Consider the following 22,467-nt stretch of genomic DNA (forward strand, 5'->3'; position numbering starts at 1 on the left):
AATATCAGATTTAAAACAGACAGTACATCATCCTGATTTTTTGTTTTACCTTTAGCATTCATTTTTACTTTTCCTCTAACATACTGAAAAACTGATCTGAAATATGGAGCTTTGCAGATTTTGTTTACGTAGATTCAGACTCAAACATCAAATTATCAGTAGTTTCTGTACCAGGAGGGCTCAGTTTTTGGGCGTTTCAAGTAAAAACATATTTGTGGCTTGAAATCTCAGAACACCTGATAAAGATTTGATAAAACCAGATAAATCAAGAACAGCAGACATAGCTGACGAATGACGGGGAATCACCGGCATATCTGACGGATGAGGATGTTTGTTTTCCTTCGTGCACAAAGCTGAATAAACCTGTGCAAAATCTGAAGCATTTGTTTTTGTGGATTTAAATGTGGAAATCTAGAGGAGAAAGTAGAAAAACTCGACAAATAGCAGGTCAGTGTGCTAAATAATTCACAGACCACCATAAACGATCCTGAATCTTTCCATTTTGGGTCACTTTTGTAAAGTGGATCAACACCTTACCTAATCTGCACTGAGAGCATGTCCTCTTCTTGTTTTTTCTTTCCTCTTGAGTTTCTCAGGACACTTGTCAACACCCACACCATGATTACCAAATACTACATCATGAGTACATGTTCACACCTGTTTGACACCTTTGTGTGTGGCTTTTCAACATCAAAATATCTGTTCAGGTTTTGATTGGAAACCTGTTTCAGCCAACTCTGGGTGAAGTTGCCTTTTTCATTTCCTAAAACTGATAATAACAGTCAGTGAGTTGTGCGTTAATTGTTTCGTGCACATGCAGCGTGTTTCTGCAGCTCTCTTTGATCTCTAACTGTGAATAACAGACGTCCTCCACACAGCGTTTATTCAGGGAGGTACCTGCACTCTCTGCAGGTGCAGCTCCTGGATTACTCCGTATCCTCCACATGCAGCCACATGCAGAGCAACCTGATAAATATTCACCTGTCGTGGGAGCGGGAGCGGGTCAGACTGGTTTCTGTAAGGTTGTTTCCTCACGGTTTAAAAATGAATGAAACAAGCTAAAATGGTCTTTTCACCAAACTGCTCCTCAAAACAAAACTTTTTTTTCAAGATTCAGTGACTCTTTTACGTTCTTCTACTTAAGATTAACATATAAAACATCTGTTGAGACCACATTTATACCAATTTAATGGCTTAAACTTGTAAAAAACAATGTGGGGGTGACATCATACAAACCAAAACACAGCTCCTCTTACAGTTAAGCATCCTAAGCACCATTTTTATTTGCAATTATTCAATAAAAACTAAATATTTTTGGCCCAAACACTTTCTTTAAAACATTTGAAATATACTTTTTAATTAGTTTTTTGCCTAAGATTGTAGCTTTTTAGAACTTTTGATGTATTTTTCTTATTATTGGGCATTTTGAAGTATGTTTACAAGTATTTTGATTAAAAAATCTCAGTGTTTTGGAACTTTTGGTGTAATTTTCTTATTATTTGGCATCAGGAAGTAAGTTTATAAGTATTTTCATTCAATACTTGTTACTCGTTCTTGTTTTAACACTTGGGAGAACATCCCAGTTCCTATTTATTTTTAGATCTAAAATTCTAACTCAAGGATTTCTTGTATCTCACTGCACTTAGAGGTAATTTCACTAGTTTTCAGACATTTTCTCATCAAACTCTGTGTTTTTATCTGGTATTCAGGCTCCACTTTTTGCAGTGCTACAGCCATAAAAGTATCTTTGAGACAAACTCAGCCTTTAATTATTCAGTATGGTCATCAAAGGCATTATTTAGTAATGTGTTTTTGCACCAACAGTATTTCATGTTTGCCAGCTCATTGAGTGTGTTTTGTGTTAATAGAGGAAGTGGCAGAAGTGATTCTAAGAAGAAGGAAGAAAAGTTGTTCCTGTGGTTTTATCATTTTTATAAAGAACAGATCTTCATATGTAAAACTTCACACAAAGTAGGAACTGAAAATGTCCCTCACTGCAAAACACAAACATTCAGTCGCTCCCTGTTAATCCTCTGATGCGCCTCACATCCTGTGTTTCACAAAACCTAGCGTTTGGTAGCTTAGTACTCTTTTAATTGATTTCTGCAGTGATGATGAACACTGGGAAAGAAAAGAAAAGAAGAAGAAAGATAAACAGGAGAGAGATAGAGCACGAGCTAAAGGCTAAAACACAGGTTAAGCTGTTTGTGATAATGTTCATTCCAACCCAGAGTCAGCAGTTATTCTGCAGTGGTCTTTTCAAACTTGAGAGTCTATCAATAAAATGTAGAGTGAGCTTACGTTAGCTCTGATTGGTCGATGACTGGCAGGACATAACCAGGATTCACTAACGTTACACATTACAGACATGTCTCAGAGCACCGGGCTGCCAGTAGCGCTACATATAGCTCGCTACTAAACTACGGTACAAATTTACAAAGTTGCTTGTTGTCATGTTTCAAACAACTGCGCTACATAGCTGTTGATAAATACTTTACCACGTACCATCCTGGTAAAAAGTTGTCTTAAACAATGAAAGTTTGTTTCCAAAACAAGATCTTCGTTCATTTCCAAAACAGACACGTTGTCACGTCTTCACGACAGTGTGCATGAGACTCCGGGCCAAAAGACATCACTGCAGTCTGATTAAAACAGATTCTTCTCAAATCATCTTTAATTAAACCTTCACACTGCAAAAACTAAAAAAAGAGAAAGTTTTATTTCAGCAAAAAAAAAAAGTCTTATTGGACTTAAGTCTAGAAAGTGTCTTATTTCAGGATGTCTAAGATGAAAATGATGCCTTAATTTCTTGAAAAGAGTAAAACAAATCAAGTAAGACAAGTATACTTGTCAATCTACTTTTATTAAGACATAATTTTAAAATAAACTTGACCCCATTAACAGATATTTTCTTTTTACAGACACTCAGGTTACATTTTTGACAATTGATTGATGATACATCTGCGGCATGGAACCGACATTCACAAAACAATACACATAATTCACATGTGGTAATAATATTCACAAAATCTTCCACAATGCTGAACAAAGCATCTTTCTTAAAATTCATAGACTCTAAACGACTTCCTGTTGTTGTCATGTGATTATGTGTCGTGCCTGAACACACGTGACTCACAAAAGGTCCCTCAGAGACACTTACTGTGGAAACATTACCCCTGAAACTGTGACTGTACCGGGACGGCGGCCTCAGGGCTCGCTGGGATGACATCACACTCTAAATACAGACATGACCCACCCACAAAGACACACAGGTACACAGGTACACACACACTTCCCGCTCTGACACATGAAACCAGTGTAGTTATTTTTCTGTGCCTTAAAAAAAACACACAAACAAAGTGATGGGAGAGATCCCTGTCTTTTATACCATGTCTGGATTCAGGGTGGATTTTTGGAATCACAACAAATACAAAACACACAATACTGTAAAAACTGAAGACATACTGAAAGAAGGAGACAAATACACTCAAAGTCCAAATTTAAAAGAAATTCAACAACCAAATTTACCAAAATTTGACCCAAATTAAAGGTCAGAAAGCAGATTTAAGAGCCTTGATGTTGGTATAAACTTTGAAATACAGATGATCAGAGGTAAATAATTAGACGCTGAAGTTATGTGTCGCTGGCCACATACTTTGACCTGTATTAACCTTTCTCAAGAGGCCAATCCAATTCTACATGAGCAGGGAGGTGATCATGAAAACATTCTCCATTTTATATTTTTGCCTGTACATAATCCATGATTTAAAATAAGATAATCTGTGCCAAAATCTGTTATTTTTGAATGATTTTTTTTCCAGCATTTCTGGTTGAGTCAGATTTTCCCGAGAGTTTTCATCAGTGATTTCCACCATGGGAGATTTATAGTGTCTGCTGTTAGATTCTTTAGGATTTTAGTGCAAATTCTTGATTAACACCCATTGATTTACTTTCTCTCAAAGGGATTATGATGGACTGAGGTGGAGGAAATTTGAAAGACTTTATTTTGTTCATGAAGATCAGGGATTCTTAAACCTTTTAGACCATGGACCCCTTTCAGCTCAGACATTTTTCCAAGGACCCCCTCGTTATCATAACAACAATTAGCATAATATTATTACTATTCAATAATAAAATTTGCAACAATAGAATGAAGCTGTATTTAAACTTACCTCATCATTTTGTAAACATTAAGGAAAATGTTGACTGTGAGGCAGTGGTGTGCACAGAGGGGGACGGGGGGGATCATGGCCCAATTGTTGAAAGTGTTGAAATTGGTGAAGTGCGCTCTTTGGAGCCAAAACGTGCGCTAAAGAGCAATCCTGGTTAGTAAAATAGGATAAACTGCTCTCTTGGATGACAAAAATGCATGTTGTGTGTGTATCTTTTTTGGCAAAAAGTCTGTGCAGGCCACTTTTTTTTTGTGTGTGTTGCAAACTATGAACTGATCAACCTGTCGCAATCATAAGAGAACTGATCTCATGGTGCAAAACTTAATTAGGTGAGAGTATTGAAAAAAAGCTGATTTTATTGACGCAAGAGGTCCCAATTGTTAAGTTCTGTTTTTTGATAATATAAAACACTTTTACAACAGTTTTTAAATTTTCCGCGGAACCAAAGCTATGGTTCGTGGACCCATGGGGGTCCTGGGACCCCACTTTGGGAAACACTGGTGTAGATAACAACTTAAACAGTGAGTAATACCAACAAATGGTAATCAGAAAATGATAAAAAGGAGTAGGTATCAACTTATTTAATGCTACCCCCTTTTGCATTGTGTTTTTACTAAATAATAACACTGTCTTTTACTTATAATTCTTTTTTTAACATGTACTGTGGATATACAGTGTATTTTACGTACAGAAAAATACACTTATACCCTTGTCTTTTTCACAATTTATTACCCATACCCTGTGATATTCATCTGATTATACCTCACAGACCTATACTTAATTTTATTTTCAGTTTTGCACTCAGTCCATTCCTTAGTTTAACTCCATGAACAGTGATATAGAAACTTTTTAACGTACATCACACAATTTTAACCTTTAGGTTTGCATTTTCCCTTAAACTGTAACCCCCCTCTCTACCATTAATCATTTTCTGAATGTTTTTTGGCAGCAAATTCTCCTCGCTTTGTAGAGTAGTTGAGCTGTTTTGGCTCCACCAAGTCACAAAATTTAAGAGCTTTGGATTAAAAAAAAGAAGTCATTTCTTTGTTTTCCTATGCCTCTGAACAGTAATCTAAATAAGGAAGAATTAGTGATTAAAAAAGATCAAATAAGGCCCATGCAGGAAATCAAACTCCTAAATTCAGACGCCTGTCAGCGCTGCAGGTTGATTTTGCATGTTGAGCTTGGCGTTGACACAGAATGAGCGTGTCGGTTCAACTGAAGGGTTGGACTCGTTGGAGCAGCCGTTACAGAGCTGTTCGGGCTTGCCTGAGTCTACCTGCCGACACTCGTCACCTTGACTCCCTGTGGCATTTTCTCACAAATGGGGTTAAGTCTTTAACCTGTTGTGCAAAATATGTCCCACTTTGCAAAGTGACTCCACAAACCTGGTTTAGAAAAAATGATAATGCACGGTTCAGATGATTCAGATGATTCAGTAACATGACAGAGGCCCTTCAGAGGCCTTCAGGGACCCGCACGTCAGAGCTAATCTCACCTGAAACCATCTCTCCTCAGATTCCTAATTGTGGAAATTCCTCCGTGGCTCCTTGTGTGTGGAACCCAATCTCCATAGCCAGGTCGGAGAGGCTTAATGATCCTACCTCGGATAAAATAGAGTCATTATGGCCCTAACGGCAGATCTGGCTCTAAAACACTGGCCCCATTCATTTCTGAAACTCTCTGATTCTGCCTCGGCCCCTCTCAGTGTTCAGCGGGGATCACTTGGCGCAGTGTGACCGTTTCTCCGGCATCTCTGCGCCGCTGTCCTCTCACTGCTGAGGGAGACCGTGGATCAGACAGGGACACACAGGCTGCAGAGAGCGCGTCTTTCTCTGGAGACGACCTGTAGACGGCTGCAGCGTCTGCGGACTGACGTCAGCGAAAGGTCAGCTTCGATCTATGCTTTTCATTCATGCTTTAACTCTGATCTAAGCTTCGCTGTGATTGGACGGATGGAGTCAATCTGAAAAACAGTGTTTGAAGTCACTCTTAGCATTTTTTGTGTCCTCGTTTGTGTTTTTTCCTGCTCATTATTGAATGTTGTTGTGGGAACGCCTTGGGTTTTCTCTACATCGTGCGTGTGAGTGGGTGTGTTTGAGTCGTTGTCACTGCAGGATGTGATGTGATCCAAGGGGATTGTGGTCAGGGTTGTAAAAGTCTGTTTTTGGCTTGGTGCATACCTGGTTTCTAGTCTGTCTGCAGCCGACCTCAGGGGGACGGTCAGAAAACTGCAACTTGTAGCGCTTCCACATATGCTTCATTTTTCTAAGACCAGATTTTGCACCTTGGTGTGGTCTCATCTGACCAAAGGATCCTGCTCTCAGTCTGCAGAATCCCCCTCCCGATGGTCCTTAGCATCCCTCAGTCTGCTGGCTTGAAGGTGTTTCTCTTTTTTTTCTGTGGAAGTGGAGTTTTTCTTTTTCTAGACCTGTATCCTCCACAGCAGTCTATTTCTTTGACTCGGTTGAGTCCTGAACTTGTGTAGTTTGATCGTTGTTTTCTGCTCTTCGCTATTTGTGTCCTTCATTCAGTTTGTTCTTCAATATAAACATTATTTATTTATTTTTTCAAATTCAATTTCTTTATTTTAGTCTCTGTTTATAAACTGGATTGGAATAAAGTTACCAATTTTCTCCAGCAGAGGGCGATATGTTTCTCTTTGACTCCATGATGTGTATTTTATGGGAAAATATGGCTCCTGATATAGTCTGTAGACGTCATCATCATCATTTGACTTTTTCACGTGGTCTGATGTAAAAAAAACGAACTGAACCACAGGTATGTGGATATTTTTTTGATCGGATATCTTTGTCTTCGTTTAAAAAAAAAATCTCCGTCCACACCACAGAAATATCTCTGTCCATACGAAGAGGCCAAACTGAAAAGGATCGCCTCTGATGCCTGCAATGCCATGCCTGGCCGATAAGTGGCAGGTTAGCAAAATGTGAAAACCTTAGAAAGGGAACGTTATGTCAAACAGTCAAACACAGTGACTTGTTGCTAGGCGCTTGACGTCATCGCGTCAACACCAGCTCTGTTTAACATCGCTACACGGATCCACTCAACCGGAATTTTTTTTATTTCTTCACTTTTTTGTCCGTTTTTAAAAATCTACGTTTATGTGGGTGAAATTGCAGTGTTCATGTTGTTGAGAGGCCCAATTGGACAGAAAAATGTGTGTTTAGGAATATATCCATATACGTGTGGTTCAGGCCTTAAAATCGTATATATTGGAATATTGGATAAATTGAATAAGCACCCCAAAAATCGCAATAGAATCAAATTGTGACAATAGCATATAGTCCCAACTCTACTTCTCACTCCACTTCCTGACTCTTGGTAACGCTGTGATAACCCTATTTCCTCCTCCTGCTTTGGGAGCATCAACACTTCTTTTTAAAATCCGAACTTAAGTGATTTCTTTAATTTTTAGCCTGATGCTTTCAGCTTCAGTGGCAGCTCAAAGCCTGAGCTCAGGTTTTTATCCTGTGTGTAAAGAGTAGGACAACCCTCAGTCTGAACTGGATGGATGAATTGATTACAAGCTGTGAGTGTTACAAAGTCAATCAATCAATCAATCAATCAATCGGTCTTTATTTGTATGGTGCCAAACCATAAGAAACATTATCTCAAGACACTTTCCAAAAACATGAACAGGTCAGGACCCGTGAATGTTAATACGATTTTATTAACAGAAACCCAACATCACGACAAGATAAGGAGTCTGATCTCATCAACCCTAGGGCTGCAACTAATGATTATTTTAGTAATCTATTACTCTGAGGATGATATTTACGATTAATCGATGAGTCGAAAAAAAAAGGAGGAGACTGTATAATAGTAAGATTTACAAAACAAAACATGGTTTCTTATTTTAGTTGATGACTATTGTTTGCTTAAAAATATATACCAAGAAACAACATTTTTTGAACGTAGTTTAAGCTGACCACATGCTGCAAAAGTTGCAGTTAACACGCTGTGTGTTTTCACTCAGTGTGAAATACTCCCAAACTCTGGAAGTTTTTTGACAAACTGCTTCTCAGGCTCTGCCTTTATTCACCTGTTTACTTGTTTACCTGGCGCAGCTTTTCCTCCGCCACGCTGATCTGTTAAGCATACAGCCCTGCAGCTCAGGTAAACTACACTCCAGTCCAATAGGTGGCGGTAATGTACCTTCAGCTAGTTGCCAACTGCTAAATAACCCAACAAAAAGGAAGAAGACAAATAAACTGAAGACAAACAAATACAGTAATGACGCAGCACAGTGCATCGATTATGGAGCAATGGAAAGGAAAAACTTCCCTTTAACGGGAGGAAACCTTGGACAGAACCAGTCTCATTTTAGATGGACAGGAGACTATAATTGAGAAGTTAAAGCATATGATGAAGCACAGCAGTGGTTTGTGCTTTGGCTCAGCAAAAAAGTTGGTTCTTAAAGGAGCTAAGGTTTTGGGGCTTGGTGGTTTTGGGTTTCTGTGAAATATTTTTTTTTCTGTGTGCAAAGAAAAATAACATTAGCATCCAAAATTAAACTAGGATGTTTGAAAAAGCTGGATTAAAAACTCATAAGAAGGCTAATAAGTGAGGCTTCAAGTGATTCATTTGTGTTCAACATCTTGTATTCTACAAATTATAAGTTTTTATTGGAAAAAATACTGAATGGAGGAATAGAATTGTACATTTTTGCATTTACGTTAGCACACACTCATTTTTCAGTTGTGAAAATGTTTGCAAAAGGAGCGTTTGTGCTGAACGTTCCTTTCAACCTGAAACTCCAAAAGGTCAAAGGTCTTCAGCCGGAAAACTTGACAAATGATGTTTTCTTGCACAACAGAGGGCTGAACTTGCTGCTTTTCAATGTTTAATTTATGTTTGAGGAGGTAATAGACTCAGCTTGAGTACATTTTTATCTATTTTTAGCTTTTTTTAAATGTTAAATAGTTTTTATTAATCCCAGCTTTTCTTCACAGTTCCTAAAGAGCTGTAAAGTTGTATTTCAGTCATTTCAAAACTCCGAGCTGAACAAAAAGCTTTCTAACGGCACTTTGAAGGTGTGGCTTTTCACCTGTTCTCAGGAGCAGTGACTCATGGTGGTTATTCCACCTGCAGCGAGTTCACGACTCAGACAAAAACTGACATGATGACACATGCCCACCGCGGGGAGTGGGGATGTGGTAAGAGTCGTCACGTCACAGCTTTTTGTGACAGTTTGTGTGTGTGTGTGTGTGTGTGTATTAAGCCCCTCCCGCGTTGAGTGTATAAAAGACCCGCTCCAACCTTGCTCAAACATTTACTCTTGGTGAACACTCAAGCAAGACTTAACCGAACTCCAGAGAAACTTTTACACTTTTTTTGGACGACTGTGCAAGAAGCGTTTTGGGAATCATGGTGTCGGCTGGCTTCCAGATGTTGGGCATCGCCCTGTGCATCATTGGATGGATCGGGACCATCGTAGTCTGCGCCCTGCCCCAGTGGAGGGTGACGGCCTTCATCGGACAGAACATCGTCACGGCTCAAACCACCTGGGAGGGGATATGGATGACCTGCGTGGTGCAGAGCACAGGCCAGATGCAGTGTAAGGTGTACGACTCCATGCTGGCGCTCTCCTCGGACCTGCAGGCGGCTCGTGCTCTCATCATCATCTCCATCCTCGTGGGCATCCTGGGCGTCCTCCTCTCCATCGCAGGAGGCAAGTGCACCAACTGTGTGGAAGACGAAACCTCCAAGGCCAAAATCGGCGTGGCCTCTGGCGTGATCTTCATCATCGCTGGGGTCCTGTGCCTCATCCCTGTGTGCTGGACGGCGAACACCATCATCAGTAACTTCTACAACCCGCTGATGGCTGGATCTCAGAAAAAAGAGCTGGGAGCTTCACTCTTCATCGGCTGGGGGGCCTCAGCCCTCCTCATCCTGGGTGGAGGACTCCTCTGTGCCAACTGCCCTCCGAAGGACACCTACTCCGCCAAGTACTCAGCTCCCGCCCGTTCAGCTGGGTCCAAAGACTACGTCTGAGGAGAGAGCAGCTGGAGGAGGAGGAGAAGAGACTGAAAAAGACTTGAATTGATGCTTCGTGGTCCAGGAAATCCTTCATACTGCCACAATGAGTATGATCTGACTTTCACGGTGATTTATTGTGGTCACACTTCAGGGTTTGTGCTGGGGTAAAGGTGTGTGCCACACCTGAACAGCTGTTTCTGTGGACTGAGTGACAGAGAGCATTTGGAGGAAATCATTCATCATGTTTCTCTGATAAACTGTAAAATAATGAATCCTACTGTGTTTCCTTTTATACATCATTTCATATTAATGTGTGTTTCTGCTCAAACTGTAAATAAAAGTTTTTTAATCAACAGAAAATGATCCTGTTTCTTGTTTTTTTTTTTTTTAATCTCTGAACTGAAGTGGTTTTCAGGAAGAGGAAATGAGGTGTGGCTCTTGACGCCCTGGGGATTAAAGCTGAATGTTTACCACAGATGGGGATTAACGGTTTTTCAAAATACAACAAATATTCTCCAAATTTCAACCCCACTTTTGTATTTTTCCCTCTAAAACAGTAAACTAGACTCTTAGTCTGAGTTGAAGCGAACATAAAAAGCCTGAAAAGTAGAAGAAATGAGCCACTAAGACACATTATGTGACTGAAAATAACCGTAACAAAATAATTTCTTCATTATGAGTCTATCTCTGAAGGTTTTAATAAATTACTCAGCCTTTTTTTGGACTTAATTCCTTTCAAGCCCTGCCCTCTTTTTGAGGTCTCTGCTTTAAAAATGACAAATCCAAATTGAAAGGAGTATGTCTCTGCCTCTATTTGAATCATCCTGGAGTCATAATGAAGGAAACACTTGTGAAAATTTGTTCAGAGTGACCTCATAGTCCTCTATTGAGTTAACAGGACACTCATGTTTTCTGGATGTCAGAGTCTTTACCTGTCCCACACTGCCCCTTACTGTGCAAAAAGTAAAACATCCTGTTGTCTCACTCAAGGACAGGTGCTCAACTCAGTTTTTGCATAATTACTATACCAAACAATTCAGAGCAAATATTAACATCTTATGATATTTACTTATTCATTTTCTTAAAGTCAACTTTATTTGTAAACACTTTTCATACAGTCAAACATGCAGCTAAAGAGCTTCACAATAGGACAGAGATGGGTAAAATATGGAAAGACTAAAACCAGAAGAAGATGAGGGAAGATCATAAAAATATTAAGAATTATAATAATGAAAAATAAAATATAAAATATGAAATAAAATCCACACATCAAACCTCTAAAATAAGGTCAAATAAAATAAAAAAAAAAAAAATTAGTAATAGTTTAATTATATAAGTGAAAATAATTTTTAAAAACTAATAACACTAATAAATAGATAAAATATATGAAAAAATTACTACCAAAAAAAAAAATATTTTTTTTTTCTTTAAAAAAGCAAAACAAAAAAAACAATACATTGATAGAAAAAATTAAACATTAAAGTGTCTGACGGGGGGGTCAGGGTGGGCAAGGATGTGGGTCAAAAAGAAAAACTGTACAAGACATGTCGTCTCTAATACTACATCAGGATAGACATTTCTGTTGTCTTGAATGTCACTTTTTGGAAATAAAAATCCCAGCCCTAAATAATAAATAAATAAATAAATAAATAAAAATAGATAAATACTTAATGAATTGATAATAATAATAATAATAATAATAATAATAATAATAATAATAATAATAATAATAATAATAATAATTATTATTATTATTATTATTATTATTATTATTATTATTATTATTCAAAAATGTATATTTTAATTCTGTATCATTCCTAAGATGTTAAAAAAAATGTCCATTAGCATTAGGAATAAAATATTGTTGGTCAGCCTCCTTGGAGACTTTCAGGACTTAAAGTCATTTGATAAATCAAACCAAAACTTCACATGTATGTTTTTTTGTTTTTTTTTTACGTTTTCTATACTGTGTACAGTAAACTGAAAACATTTAGACAAATACTTTAAGTATTTAATATTTTGACTGAAGAAAATAAACAAATACATTTCTGACAGTAATTCAACACAAGAAACAGAAATGAAAAAAAAAGAATATTGTAATAATGCTGCGAAAGTCTGGAGGGATTCCCTTTAGATTAAAATCTCCTTGTGATGGCTCTATTTTATGGTTTATAGGGCTTAATGATGACATTTATTATTTGACTATTTATTTTGTTCTATTTTTTTTAACTCTCTACTGCCTGGATTAATTGACGATTATAAAAATAGATTGTCTTTATTTGTTTTTGCATTCTTACAGATTTTAAATTGAGTGGAGATTGTAAATTTGAGTATAGTACACATAATAGTTATAACTAGGTTATGTTATATTCGCAGACATGCGTAGTTCATCCCCTGACCAGTATATTGAGTTTTTTATACATGGTTAAAGTTTAACCCAGTGTTTTTTTAAGCTGTGACTTTTTTTTAAAAGGGTTGAATTCAGGTTGTTGAAGGTTTTATGTTGCTGGGTCATGTAAGGATTGAATGATAAGACACTTTAACATGACCCGAGCCAAGACCAGGACTAAAGATGTTTCCCACTTAAGACAGTTAATGAGCCAAGAGCTGTGGAGACGTCCTCAGCTTCATTTCTGGCAGAAAGCACCCAAAGATCTGAGTCAGTCCGTCACATGTGCTGATGTCATCACTTTATGATTAAAAAAAACTTGTGACACATACTATTGTTCAAACAAACTGTCGAAACTCCTCCTTGGACCGTAACTTGATACTGCATCATTCCAGACAGCCGGAGGAGGAAGTTATTGGAACAGGTGATTCAGTGTTTTCTGATAATTTCACACCAGATCAACCTGAGAGACTCTATTTTTTTGTCTTCTTATCGTCCCTTACCTCCCATGAGCTCTCAGATTCCCAGACACTGAAACAGTCACCAAGTAGATAAACAATTTATTTACAGAAACAGAACATTACAACATTCATAAACAAAGATATTTAAAGGTAAAATGTGGAGTCAGTGTGGGAATAAAAGCAGAAACATGAACAGATTTCAGCGTTATGAGAGGAGAGAAATGTTGACCCAGCTTTATTTTATACTACTATAAATTGAAAAAAAACAATAAGGCAGTGAAATCTGTACAAAAAGCTCATACGTCAGCACATTTTAATCTTATTCAGCCGTTCTTTAAACCATTAATCACACTTTCTCTGCTAAAAACTAAAATCTTATCAAGTGTTTTTGTCTAATTTTCAGTAGAAAATGTCTTTTAAGACTTGATACGAGCCTCATTCACTTGACTGGTCCAGAAAAATGTCTTATTTCAAGGTATTTAAAGAGAACAAGAGAAAAGATGCTTGTAGTAAATTATTTTTCTAGTTTTAAGCAAATTTTTCTTGCTCCATTGGCAGATTTTTTTTACTTGTTACAAGTAATTCAGACCTCATTTTTGTCTTTAAATAACTTGAAACAAGGCATTTTTCTGGACTTATAAGTTGAGTGTGGCTCATATCAAGTGTTTTTTTTTAAATAAGACAAAGACACTTGATAAGATTTCATTTTTTGCAGTTCAGAGTCAGGTTTGAGTTTAAAGCAAGCTGTGATTTCAGTCTATAAAGAAGCACAAATGTGTCAATCGCCGTTCCAGTGAACTCAAAAAGTCTTTCCAGGAAGTTCGTCAAGTCTTACACGTATTCTCTGGACGTGGAGGCCGACTTTGGAGGGGCGTATTTGGGGATGTAGTGAGGGTGTTCGTGTTTAGGCGGGCAGTTCCAGCACAGGAGCCCTCCTCCCATCAGCAGCAGAGCCGCGGCCCCCCAGCCGATGTACAGCGCCGCCCCTAACTCGTACCTCTGAGCCTCGATCAGTAACGGGTTGTAGAAGTTCCTGATGATGGAGTGCGCGGACCAGGACACGGGGATGAGGACGAGCAGCCCGGACACGATGAACAGCACTCCAGACACGATGCAAGCCTTGGCTTTGGAGCGCTCGTCCTCGATGCAGTTGGTGCATTTCCCTCCAGCGATGGACAGACACAGCCCGAGGATCCCGACCAGGATGGAGATGATGATCATGGCGCGGGCGGCCTGCAGGTCCGAGGACAGAGCCAGCATGGAGTCGTACACCTTACACTGCATCTGCCCCGTACTCTGCACCACACAGTTCATCCACATCCCCTGCCAGATGGTCTGAGCCGTGATGATGTTGGCGCCGATGAAAGCAGTGACCTTCCACATGGGCAGAGCGCACACCACGATGACCAGAAACCAGCCAATCACAGACATGGCTATCCCGATGATCTGGATCCCCTGAGACACCATCTTTACGGCGTTGATCCTCACGTTAAAATCCAGAAAGAGACGAGGGGAAGGATGTGAGGGCGTATTTATAGGCTGCTGTGTGAGAAGTAGGACACACACATGAGGGTATGTGATACCAAAGCCCTCCGCTCTGATTGGCTGGATGGAGTTTACACACAAACAAACAGAGACCTGGTGACCTTTAGGAGCGCTGACCTGCCAGAATCCAGAGCTTCAAGGTCAGAAGGAAACAAGAGAAACTCCTGTCCTCTGGTTTTAGAGATTCAAACACGGCTTAAGACACAGGAAAACCAAGAAAATCCTGCAGAAATGACAAAATACAAAACTTTTAAAAACTTTAGCTCCCCTTCACTGGCTCCTGATACGTTTTAGATTTGACACTAAGATTGTTGACTTTTTAATCCACTTTGGACTAGCAGCCAAGTAGATTTCTGATCTCCTCACTCTTGGTCGTTGTCTGAGGTCGAAGAGCGAAGGCTCTGCTCCCCGTCGTCCCATAACAAAGCCGGAGACCAAAGGTGACCTTTGACCCCTACTGTCGGAGCTTGACAGGAACAACCACCAAATCCTACGTCCTCTTGGAAACATATTTTTATGGGTGTGCTTTTACACGAGATGCTAATAGCGTGTGCTAATCCTCAAAATGATGCTTTTCATTTCCCCTCAGACAGGCTCTTCAATCTCTTCAATCTCAATCCTAATTTTTCTTTCTTTTCTTTTTCTTTCTTTTTTTTTTATCTTTATAATGTTTAACTTTTTTCCTTTTTTCTGTTCTTATTTTTGTGGTTTTAAATTTTCCTCCAACATTTTTCTTTTCTTTTATTTTTATTTTGTAATTTTTTTAGTAAACCTATTTTGAAAAAAAATGTAAAAAAAAAATGTAAAAAAATATTTAAAAAAACGCTATTGCTATTATTTTGTATAATATTATGACATTTGATTTATTAGGAATTTTTAAGATATTCAAAGATATTTTTTTGCTTTTAAAAAATATTTTTTAACTGTTAGATGACATTATTATTATCTTCTATTTTATCAAACTGTAGAATCAAATTTAAATAACCATTGAAGACACACAAATGCATAAATTAAAACTGTTTTATTGAACATTTCTCTGTGCAAAATAACTTTAGTAAAATACAGTGGTGGAAAAAAATTAATATTGTTATAATAAAATATTTACAAAGTCATCACTAAGTCGTGAGGCTCTATACACCTTAGAATTTTATTATTATATTCTTTATATAACCAGATAAAAGTCTCATTGAAATTTAAGGTCTCTTTTCAAGAGGGACCTGGCATGGCAGCAGCCGACAGTTACACAATAAAAATAACAAATACATTCAGACATCGGCACATCGAAACCAAGCCTTTCTGGAAACACCAATTCAAAATAAAATAAGAAGCGGTCAAGAATTAAAACAGTCACATCGTCTAAGGCTAGCTCTCTCCCAGTCCCTTAAGAAAGTCTTAAATTCACCAACAGTGACCAGTTCTGCTAGTCTAAAATCCATCGAGAAAGAATTACATGTAGAGGGGATGGCATATTTAAAGGTTGTCTTACCCAGTTCTGTTCTGACTCAAGGAACAAACATTTCAATAAAATCCTGTGAGTACAGTCCATGATGGTTACTAGACCTGATCAAATATGTGGTCAAATAAGACAGAGGCAGAATAGAGCCCTCATGGACAGATTTAGCTCATTTTCCTTAAAAGATAAAAGTAGAGGAACATGGAAAATGATGGACTGGTCTCCTCAAGTCCAGACCTCAACCCCATCTAACAGATTTGGTCAAGTTGTGAAATAAAGTGGACAGATCTGTTGAACATTTAAAGGAAATCTTTGTCTTGAGTTGCAGATGGCATGGGGAAAACATTAGTGATGGGGTCTCAGGAAATATATTGACACTATACTAGAGACATGGGCTGGTGTAACTGCTGTAAACACTGAACAAACTAAAAATATTAAAGTTCAAAGTAGATAAAAACAAAAGGACTGACTTTATCTGAAATCTGTTTAGGCTCAGACAAAAATACTTTCAGATCAAGTGTCGGGTGTTCTTGTCACTTTGGCCACCACTGTATGTGGTTCAAAATGCTCTTTTTTAACCCTAGAAGCAACTTTTCTAAAAAGATGAGAAGAAGTTGTCCTCTATAAAATGGAAGCCGAAACCTTGAGCCAAAAAATATGAAGCCTTAATGTAAAAAAACTGCAGTTCCTCAAGTGTCCACCGGAGGCTGACTGCTAATTCACCAGAAACCACAAACACACCAAGTCAAAAAGACAATTTTTGGGGCAGAAATTAATGTAAACAGCCTAGTACGAAAAACAGTTTGGTTTTACAGCCTACTTTCTATATCTACACATACTGTATAGGGTTGAAGTTATTAAGTTTTGCCCATATAAGGGCATATCTGACTTGACTGACAGGTGGGCACCCTGTAGCTATCTGCAAAGAGGCTAAAGGCCCGCCCCTTTACCACATCCTAACTTAAACAAAGTTATGTTGAGTTGAACATTTTTAATACAGAATCTGTTGACAATGGGTTTAAAACTATGTATCAGAAACAAATGGGTGATGTCATAGAAACTTTGTCTACATTTTTTTAAAGAACAATTCATCTCTTCAGACTGAGACGGCAATAAGAACATATAAAAACATTCGTCTAACATTGTAAAAAAAGAGGATTTGTCTCAAGTTGTGCTTGATTATCAGTTTTAAAGAGGTGATATTTTCCTTTCTCTCAGATTTAAAAACAAATCTGACGTAGAAGTGTTGACAAATTTCCATAATTGTATGGTTAATGTTTGATGGAGTAATCACAGGATGAGATTGCTGGTTGTTGAGAAAGAGGTTGCATGAGATTTGCCCAAACTGTGACATCACAGATTGGTGAAACTCCTTTGAAGACCCCCTTAAAAACTTTCCAGGTCAGAATTGAGGTCATTTGTGATTTTAAACCGGGACACAACTTTGTGGTATGGCAACAGTGGAGGAGGCTTCTGGATTGCTGCTGGGGCTAAAAGTTGGAATGAAGCATTTAAAATGGAGGCTGATGGGAAGACTATTGAAAGACCACAATCTGAGATAAGTAAAGTTTTCTTTGAGCCGTAAATCATGTAGAGCTAACAGAGCAGTCTGACACTCCTCTTTAACTTTAAAGATGCTTCACACCGCTCCGATTTACATTAAACAGGCTCGTTACATGTGATTGATCGTCATCTTTCTCAGAACCTTTACTAAGTGGCTGATAAAGCAGCCAATAAACCGATGTTTACGGCACAGAAATCTGCATTTGAAAACAAAAGCAGAGCATTGTTTGAAAATGGATGCCACTCCTCGACGACTGGAAGCAGGAATCTTGTTTTACCAGAAGAACTGACCTGACAGAGCTGGGCCCTCCTCCTCTTCATCCTCCCTGAGAAACACAGAGAGAAAGAGCTGAGCCATTTCCCGACAGAGATCCAGAGCTGTGCGTGAATCACTTCTCTCTCCTGCTGAAGACGAAGCCTCTTCACCATGGGGAGGATTGCCAAGGAGGTGGCAGGTCAGATCATCAGCTTCATCGGCTTCGTTGGCACGGCGGTGACCTGTGGGATCCCCATGTGGAGGGTGACCAGCTACATCGGGGCCAACATCGTGACGGGTCAGATCATATGGGACGGTCTGTGGATGAACTGCGTGATGCAGAGCACAGGGCAGATGCAGTGTAAGCTGAACGAGTCTGTCATGAGACTGTCCAGGGACTTGCAGGCCGCTCGAGCCCTGGTCATCATCGCCCTCATCTTCGCCTTCATCGGCTTCCTCATCACCTTCATCGGAGCCAGGTGCACCAGCTGTCTGAAAAAAGACTCGTCAGGGGCTAAGGTGGTGATCTGTGGAGGATGTCTCATCATCGCTGCTGCCATCCTGCTCCTGATCCCCGTCTGCTGGTCTGCGGCCGTGACCATCACAGACTTTGAGAACCCCCTCACCGTCAACACGCAGAGGAGAGAGATCGGAGCCGCCATCTACATCGGCTGGGCCTCAGCTTTAATCCTCCTCATCGGTGGGATCATCCTCTGCACGTCGTGTCCTCCTACTAAACCCATATACGGATACCCGGGGTACCAGCCAGCTCCTGTGTACCCCTACGCAGCGACAAACCCACCAACCTACAGTCCCGTGTATGTCCCCGCAGGCAGCCGGGTCTACACGCCCAGCGGGTCGTACGCACCCACCAAACCGTACACAGTACCCACGTCTTACTCTCCTCGGCAGTGAAAAGACTGAAAAGGCACAAAGAGGGACAGACTGAGAGCCTCTGTAGAAAATAAGTTTTCACCATTTCCAAAACATGGTATGTACTCCCACAGACAACTCCAGCAATCTGCTGATCTTTGATTGTGAAATGTTTTGATTTTGTGCTTTAAAGTAAAAATCTTTCTACTCTGTAAAGTTCTGATAAATGTGTGACATTGTCTCACTGCGCCTGTCTCCATCCTGTTATGAAATCAGTGTAAATGTGTTTACTTCCTTGTTGTACAGAGCAAGCTTTGTAGTGATTTGTGATGTGTCCATTTTTTTGTAAATACCACTTAATTTTTAAGAATATTCCAAGAAATGTTCAATAAAACTGTTTTAATTTATACAGTTGTGTGTCTTTAATGATTTTTTTGACTTTATTCTACAGTTTGATGAAATAAAAAATAAAATAATATTATCACCTAATGTTAAAGATTTTTTTTTAAAGGTGATGTTTTTTGTTTTTGGTTTATTGCAAATTAATATACAAATAAAATGTTGGCAACGTTTCAAATAGTGCGTTTTTGAGTTTTTAGCTCAGCCTTGATTTAATGTTATTGTTTTTATTTTTCAGAAATAACTTTAGATATTTTCAAAAATAAAAGCCCTAATAATAATAATAATAATAATAATAATAAAAATATATTTTATTTGTTAAGTACTTGATATAATACTAATTTCAAAGAGCTACAGAGTATTTTATAAAATATGAGATTTAAAATGAAAATTTAAAGGGGAGCCTAAAGCTGAGTAAATAATTTTCTAAAAAGATAAATACTGGGAAAAAAAACACACACTCCTCTATATGTCTTGGTATCATTAATAAAAAATAAATATAAAATATAATTTTAGAAATTTAAATTATTTATATACATTTTTTTCTGAAATAATAAATCTGGAATTGTCTCTTTTGGTCTTCCTTGAAAAAGAGGTTTTTGATCATGATGGGATCAACCTGGTTAAATAAAGGTTAAATAAAATAAAAAATACACAATATTTGTAAAATATCGTTTGTTTTTCTAATAATTATTCATGTGGTTAGAGATAAAAATAAATAAAAATAAAAAAATAAAAATAAACTGAAAATCAATAAAAATAAATGAATAAATAAATTAATAGAAATACAAAATACATTGAAAATAGATAAAACAAAAATAAAACAAAAATAAAAAAAATAGAAACATGTAGAAAGTAGTCATTGATGTTTATGAAATGGGTCAATAAACGTCAGCCTTGTCCGCTGACGTCTCACTTCCGGTGAAACTCTCCTCTGTGTTGGTGTTTTTTTAAAATCCTGAAACCAGTGATGAGACCAGAACTTCCGGCCACCCGGCCAATCAATGGCTCGCCTCATTTACATAGAGTCGTTTAAGCCTGATGCTCATCTCGTCGAAACCGCTCCCCATCCAGGTTTGAATAATGAGAAGAATCTGGTCGGGCTGGTAAATCACAGCGCTGGTTTCAGGTCAGAGGGCAGGACGTCCTGACTCCACCTTCACCGAGGACATACAGTATTTATAGCCAACAGAAAAGTGCCACAGTATTTAATCCACCTTACAACCCGAGGTGAGCTGACCTGCTTCACAAACTCTTCTACAACAAGTGGCCCAAACAAACCCTCATCATGGTGTCAATGGGACGACAGATGCTGGGCTTCGCCCTGGCCGTCATCGGGTTCCTGGGAACCATCATCGTGTGCGCTCTGCCCATGTGGAAGGTCACCGCCTTCATTGGAGCCAACATCGTGACGGCGCAGGTCATCTGGGAAGGCCTCTGGATGAACTGTGTGATGCAGAGCACAGGTCAGATGCAGTGCAAGATCTATGACTCCCTGCTGGCTCTGCCTCAGGACCTGCAGGCCGCCAGAGCCCTGGTGGTCATCGCCATCATCGTCGCAGCGTTCGGGGTCATCCTGGGCATCGCTGGGGGAAAGTGCACCAACTTTGTTGAGGATGTACGCTCCAAGGCGAGGGTGGCCATCGCCTCTGGAATCGTCTTCATCTGCGCCGGAGTCCTGGTCCTCATCCCCGTCTGCTGGTCTGCCAACACCATCATCAGGGACTTCTACAGCCCCATCCTGACCAACGCTCAGAGGAGGGAGCTGGGCGCCGCTCTCTACATCGGCTGGGGCACGGCTGCTCTCCTCATCCTGGGGGGCGCGCTCCTCTGTAGCTCCTGCCCACCCAAAGAGGGCCCAGAGTACCCAGTCAAGTACTCCGGAGCCAGATCTGCAGCCACCAGCCGGGCCTACGTCTGAGAGCTCCACGTTGGCGTAAAGACTTTTTATTTTCAAGCTGCCCTTCTTTGGTGTGAGCAGCTGGAGTTGTCTCACTGTGGAGGCATGAGAGCGCGCTTCTTGAGGAATGGGAAACCGGTTCAGGGACGTGGTGCGAAACTGCGCTACTGGTTTTAAAACGTCCCGGCAGGAGAAAGACTGGACTGAACGAGAAACTTGTTTTGTAAAGCTTGTATTTAACCATATTTTCTCTGAGTGTTTGTTAAATCTGAGCTGGGATAGACGGATGAAAAAGCTATGATGGAGGAAAACCTGTACAGCACCTCTGATGTATTGTGAATTTATTTTTTAAAGTATTTTACAGATGTCACTTTTACTTTGAGGAAGTTTGAAAACTGCTGATGTGAGATGAAATGTTTAATAAATGTTACTCTTTTGTGAAAACACACCTTGTTTTTTCTTTTATTTAAGTGTTTTTTAAAAAAGGAATAGAAACCAAGACCTCCTTGAAATAAATGCACCTGAGTCTTAACTAGATCACCAAGAGTTCCAGTTTGTTTAAGGGTTGACACAGCTGCTTATACAACACACCTGTCTGTCAGGTACGACAGAATAAACAGAGCGAAGTTTAAGCAAACGTGAAGCAGGTCAGGAGCACTGATTGTTTGTAAGTTTGCACTGATTCAGTCGTGAAGATTCTGCTTTTCTTTAAGAAGTCCGGCTCATAAAGAAAAGCAGCGTCTTCATGGACTTCAACCGAAATAGGTCATAAAATCACTAGAAAGATGAGGGTGTAAAACATGAACTCAAAACATTCAGATTAAGGTTGCCTGAAGTCGTCACGCAGGCGTTGAACCCGTTCAGCCGGTCGGACGGCGCCCAGAGCCAGCTGAAGCTTTCTGAAGTGTTACTGTCAACAAGTGCCAAGAGCCGACACATGCTCCAGGTTTCAAACCAGTTCAGCAGGAGAAAAACACACAACTGATGCAACTGATTCAGCTCAAGAGCACAAAAACTGCACATTTAGAGAGTTACCTTTTCTAGGAGGTCTAACATCCACCTCATGCATTCTCAGGTCTTGATGTTTCATTCAACTTTTTATTTCTTTATTTGACATGTTTCTGAAATAATACACAAAAATCAAAAGTTCATGACAGCACATACATACATTAGATGGGAAAAAGCCATAAAATGCAGAAAGCCAACTTCAACGGCTGACATATTTAACACAAACTGCACATATTAGAAATAGAGTCGGATAAAGTTGACACTGATCTTATTCTCTCTAAATCTGTACGTTTATCAAGCTACGCCACTCTGTCCTCTGCACTAAACCAACTGAAAGGCTTTGTTTTGTTTAACCCCTGTACAATTTTTATTCCTGACTCAATAGTTCTATTGAAGTTGACCACAAAATACAACTTTATCATTCCTCATATTTCACGTTCATAGCGGC

General features: G+C 39.2%; 3 protein-coding genes across 4 annotated transcripts in view; 2 read left to right on the forward strand and 1 right to left on the reverse strand.

Moving 5' to 3' along the window:
* The window catches only part of LOC141797997 (claudin-4-like), a 54,206-nt gene that overhangs the window by 23,596 nt on the left and 8,143 nt on the right, over positions 1-22,467 (forward strand). Inside the window, exon 1 of one of the 2 annotated variants that reach the window (XM_074679753.1) lies at positions 5,722-6,060. The exons of the other annotated variant lie outside the window; for it this stretch is intronic. The gene's annotated coding sequence lies outside the window, so the exon portion shown is untranslated. Of the gene's footprint in view, positions 1-5,721; positions 6,061-22,467 lie in introns of those variants that run through there. 2 annotated transcript variants of the gene reach the window in all.
* Positions 9,561-21,207, forward strand: LOC141797886 (uncharacterized). The gene is made up of 3 exons (XM_074679575.1): positions 9,561-10,031; positions 18,068-18,724; positions 20,379-21,207. The coding sequence occupies exons 1-3, from the start codon at positions 9,561-9,563 to the stop codon at positions 21,030-21,032; spliced, it is 1,782 nt and encodes a 593-aa protein (XP_074535676.1). The 3' UTR covers positions 21,033-21,207.
* On the reverse strand, positions 13,854-14,504 carry LOC141797998 (claudin-4-like). The gene has a single exon (XM_074679755.1). The coding sequence runs from the start codon at positions 14,487-14,489 to the stop codon at positions 13,854-13,856; it is 636 nt and encodes a 211-aa protein (XP_074535856.1). The 5' UTR covers positions 14,490-14,504.

Source organism: Halichoeres trimaculatus, unplaced genomic scaffold (genome assembly GCF_033239565.1).
Source record: "Halichoeres trimaculatus isolate MK-OKI-2021-1 unplaced genomic scaffold, fHalTri1.1 fHalTri1_scaffold_9, whole genome shotgun sequence".
In the NCBI taxonomy this organism is placed as follows: domain Eukaryota; kingdom Metazoa; phylum Chordata; class Actinopteri; order Labriformes; family Labridae; genus Halichoeres; species Halichoeres trimaculatus.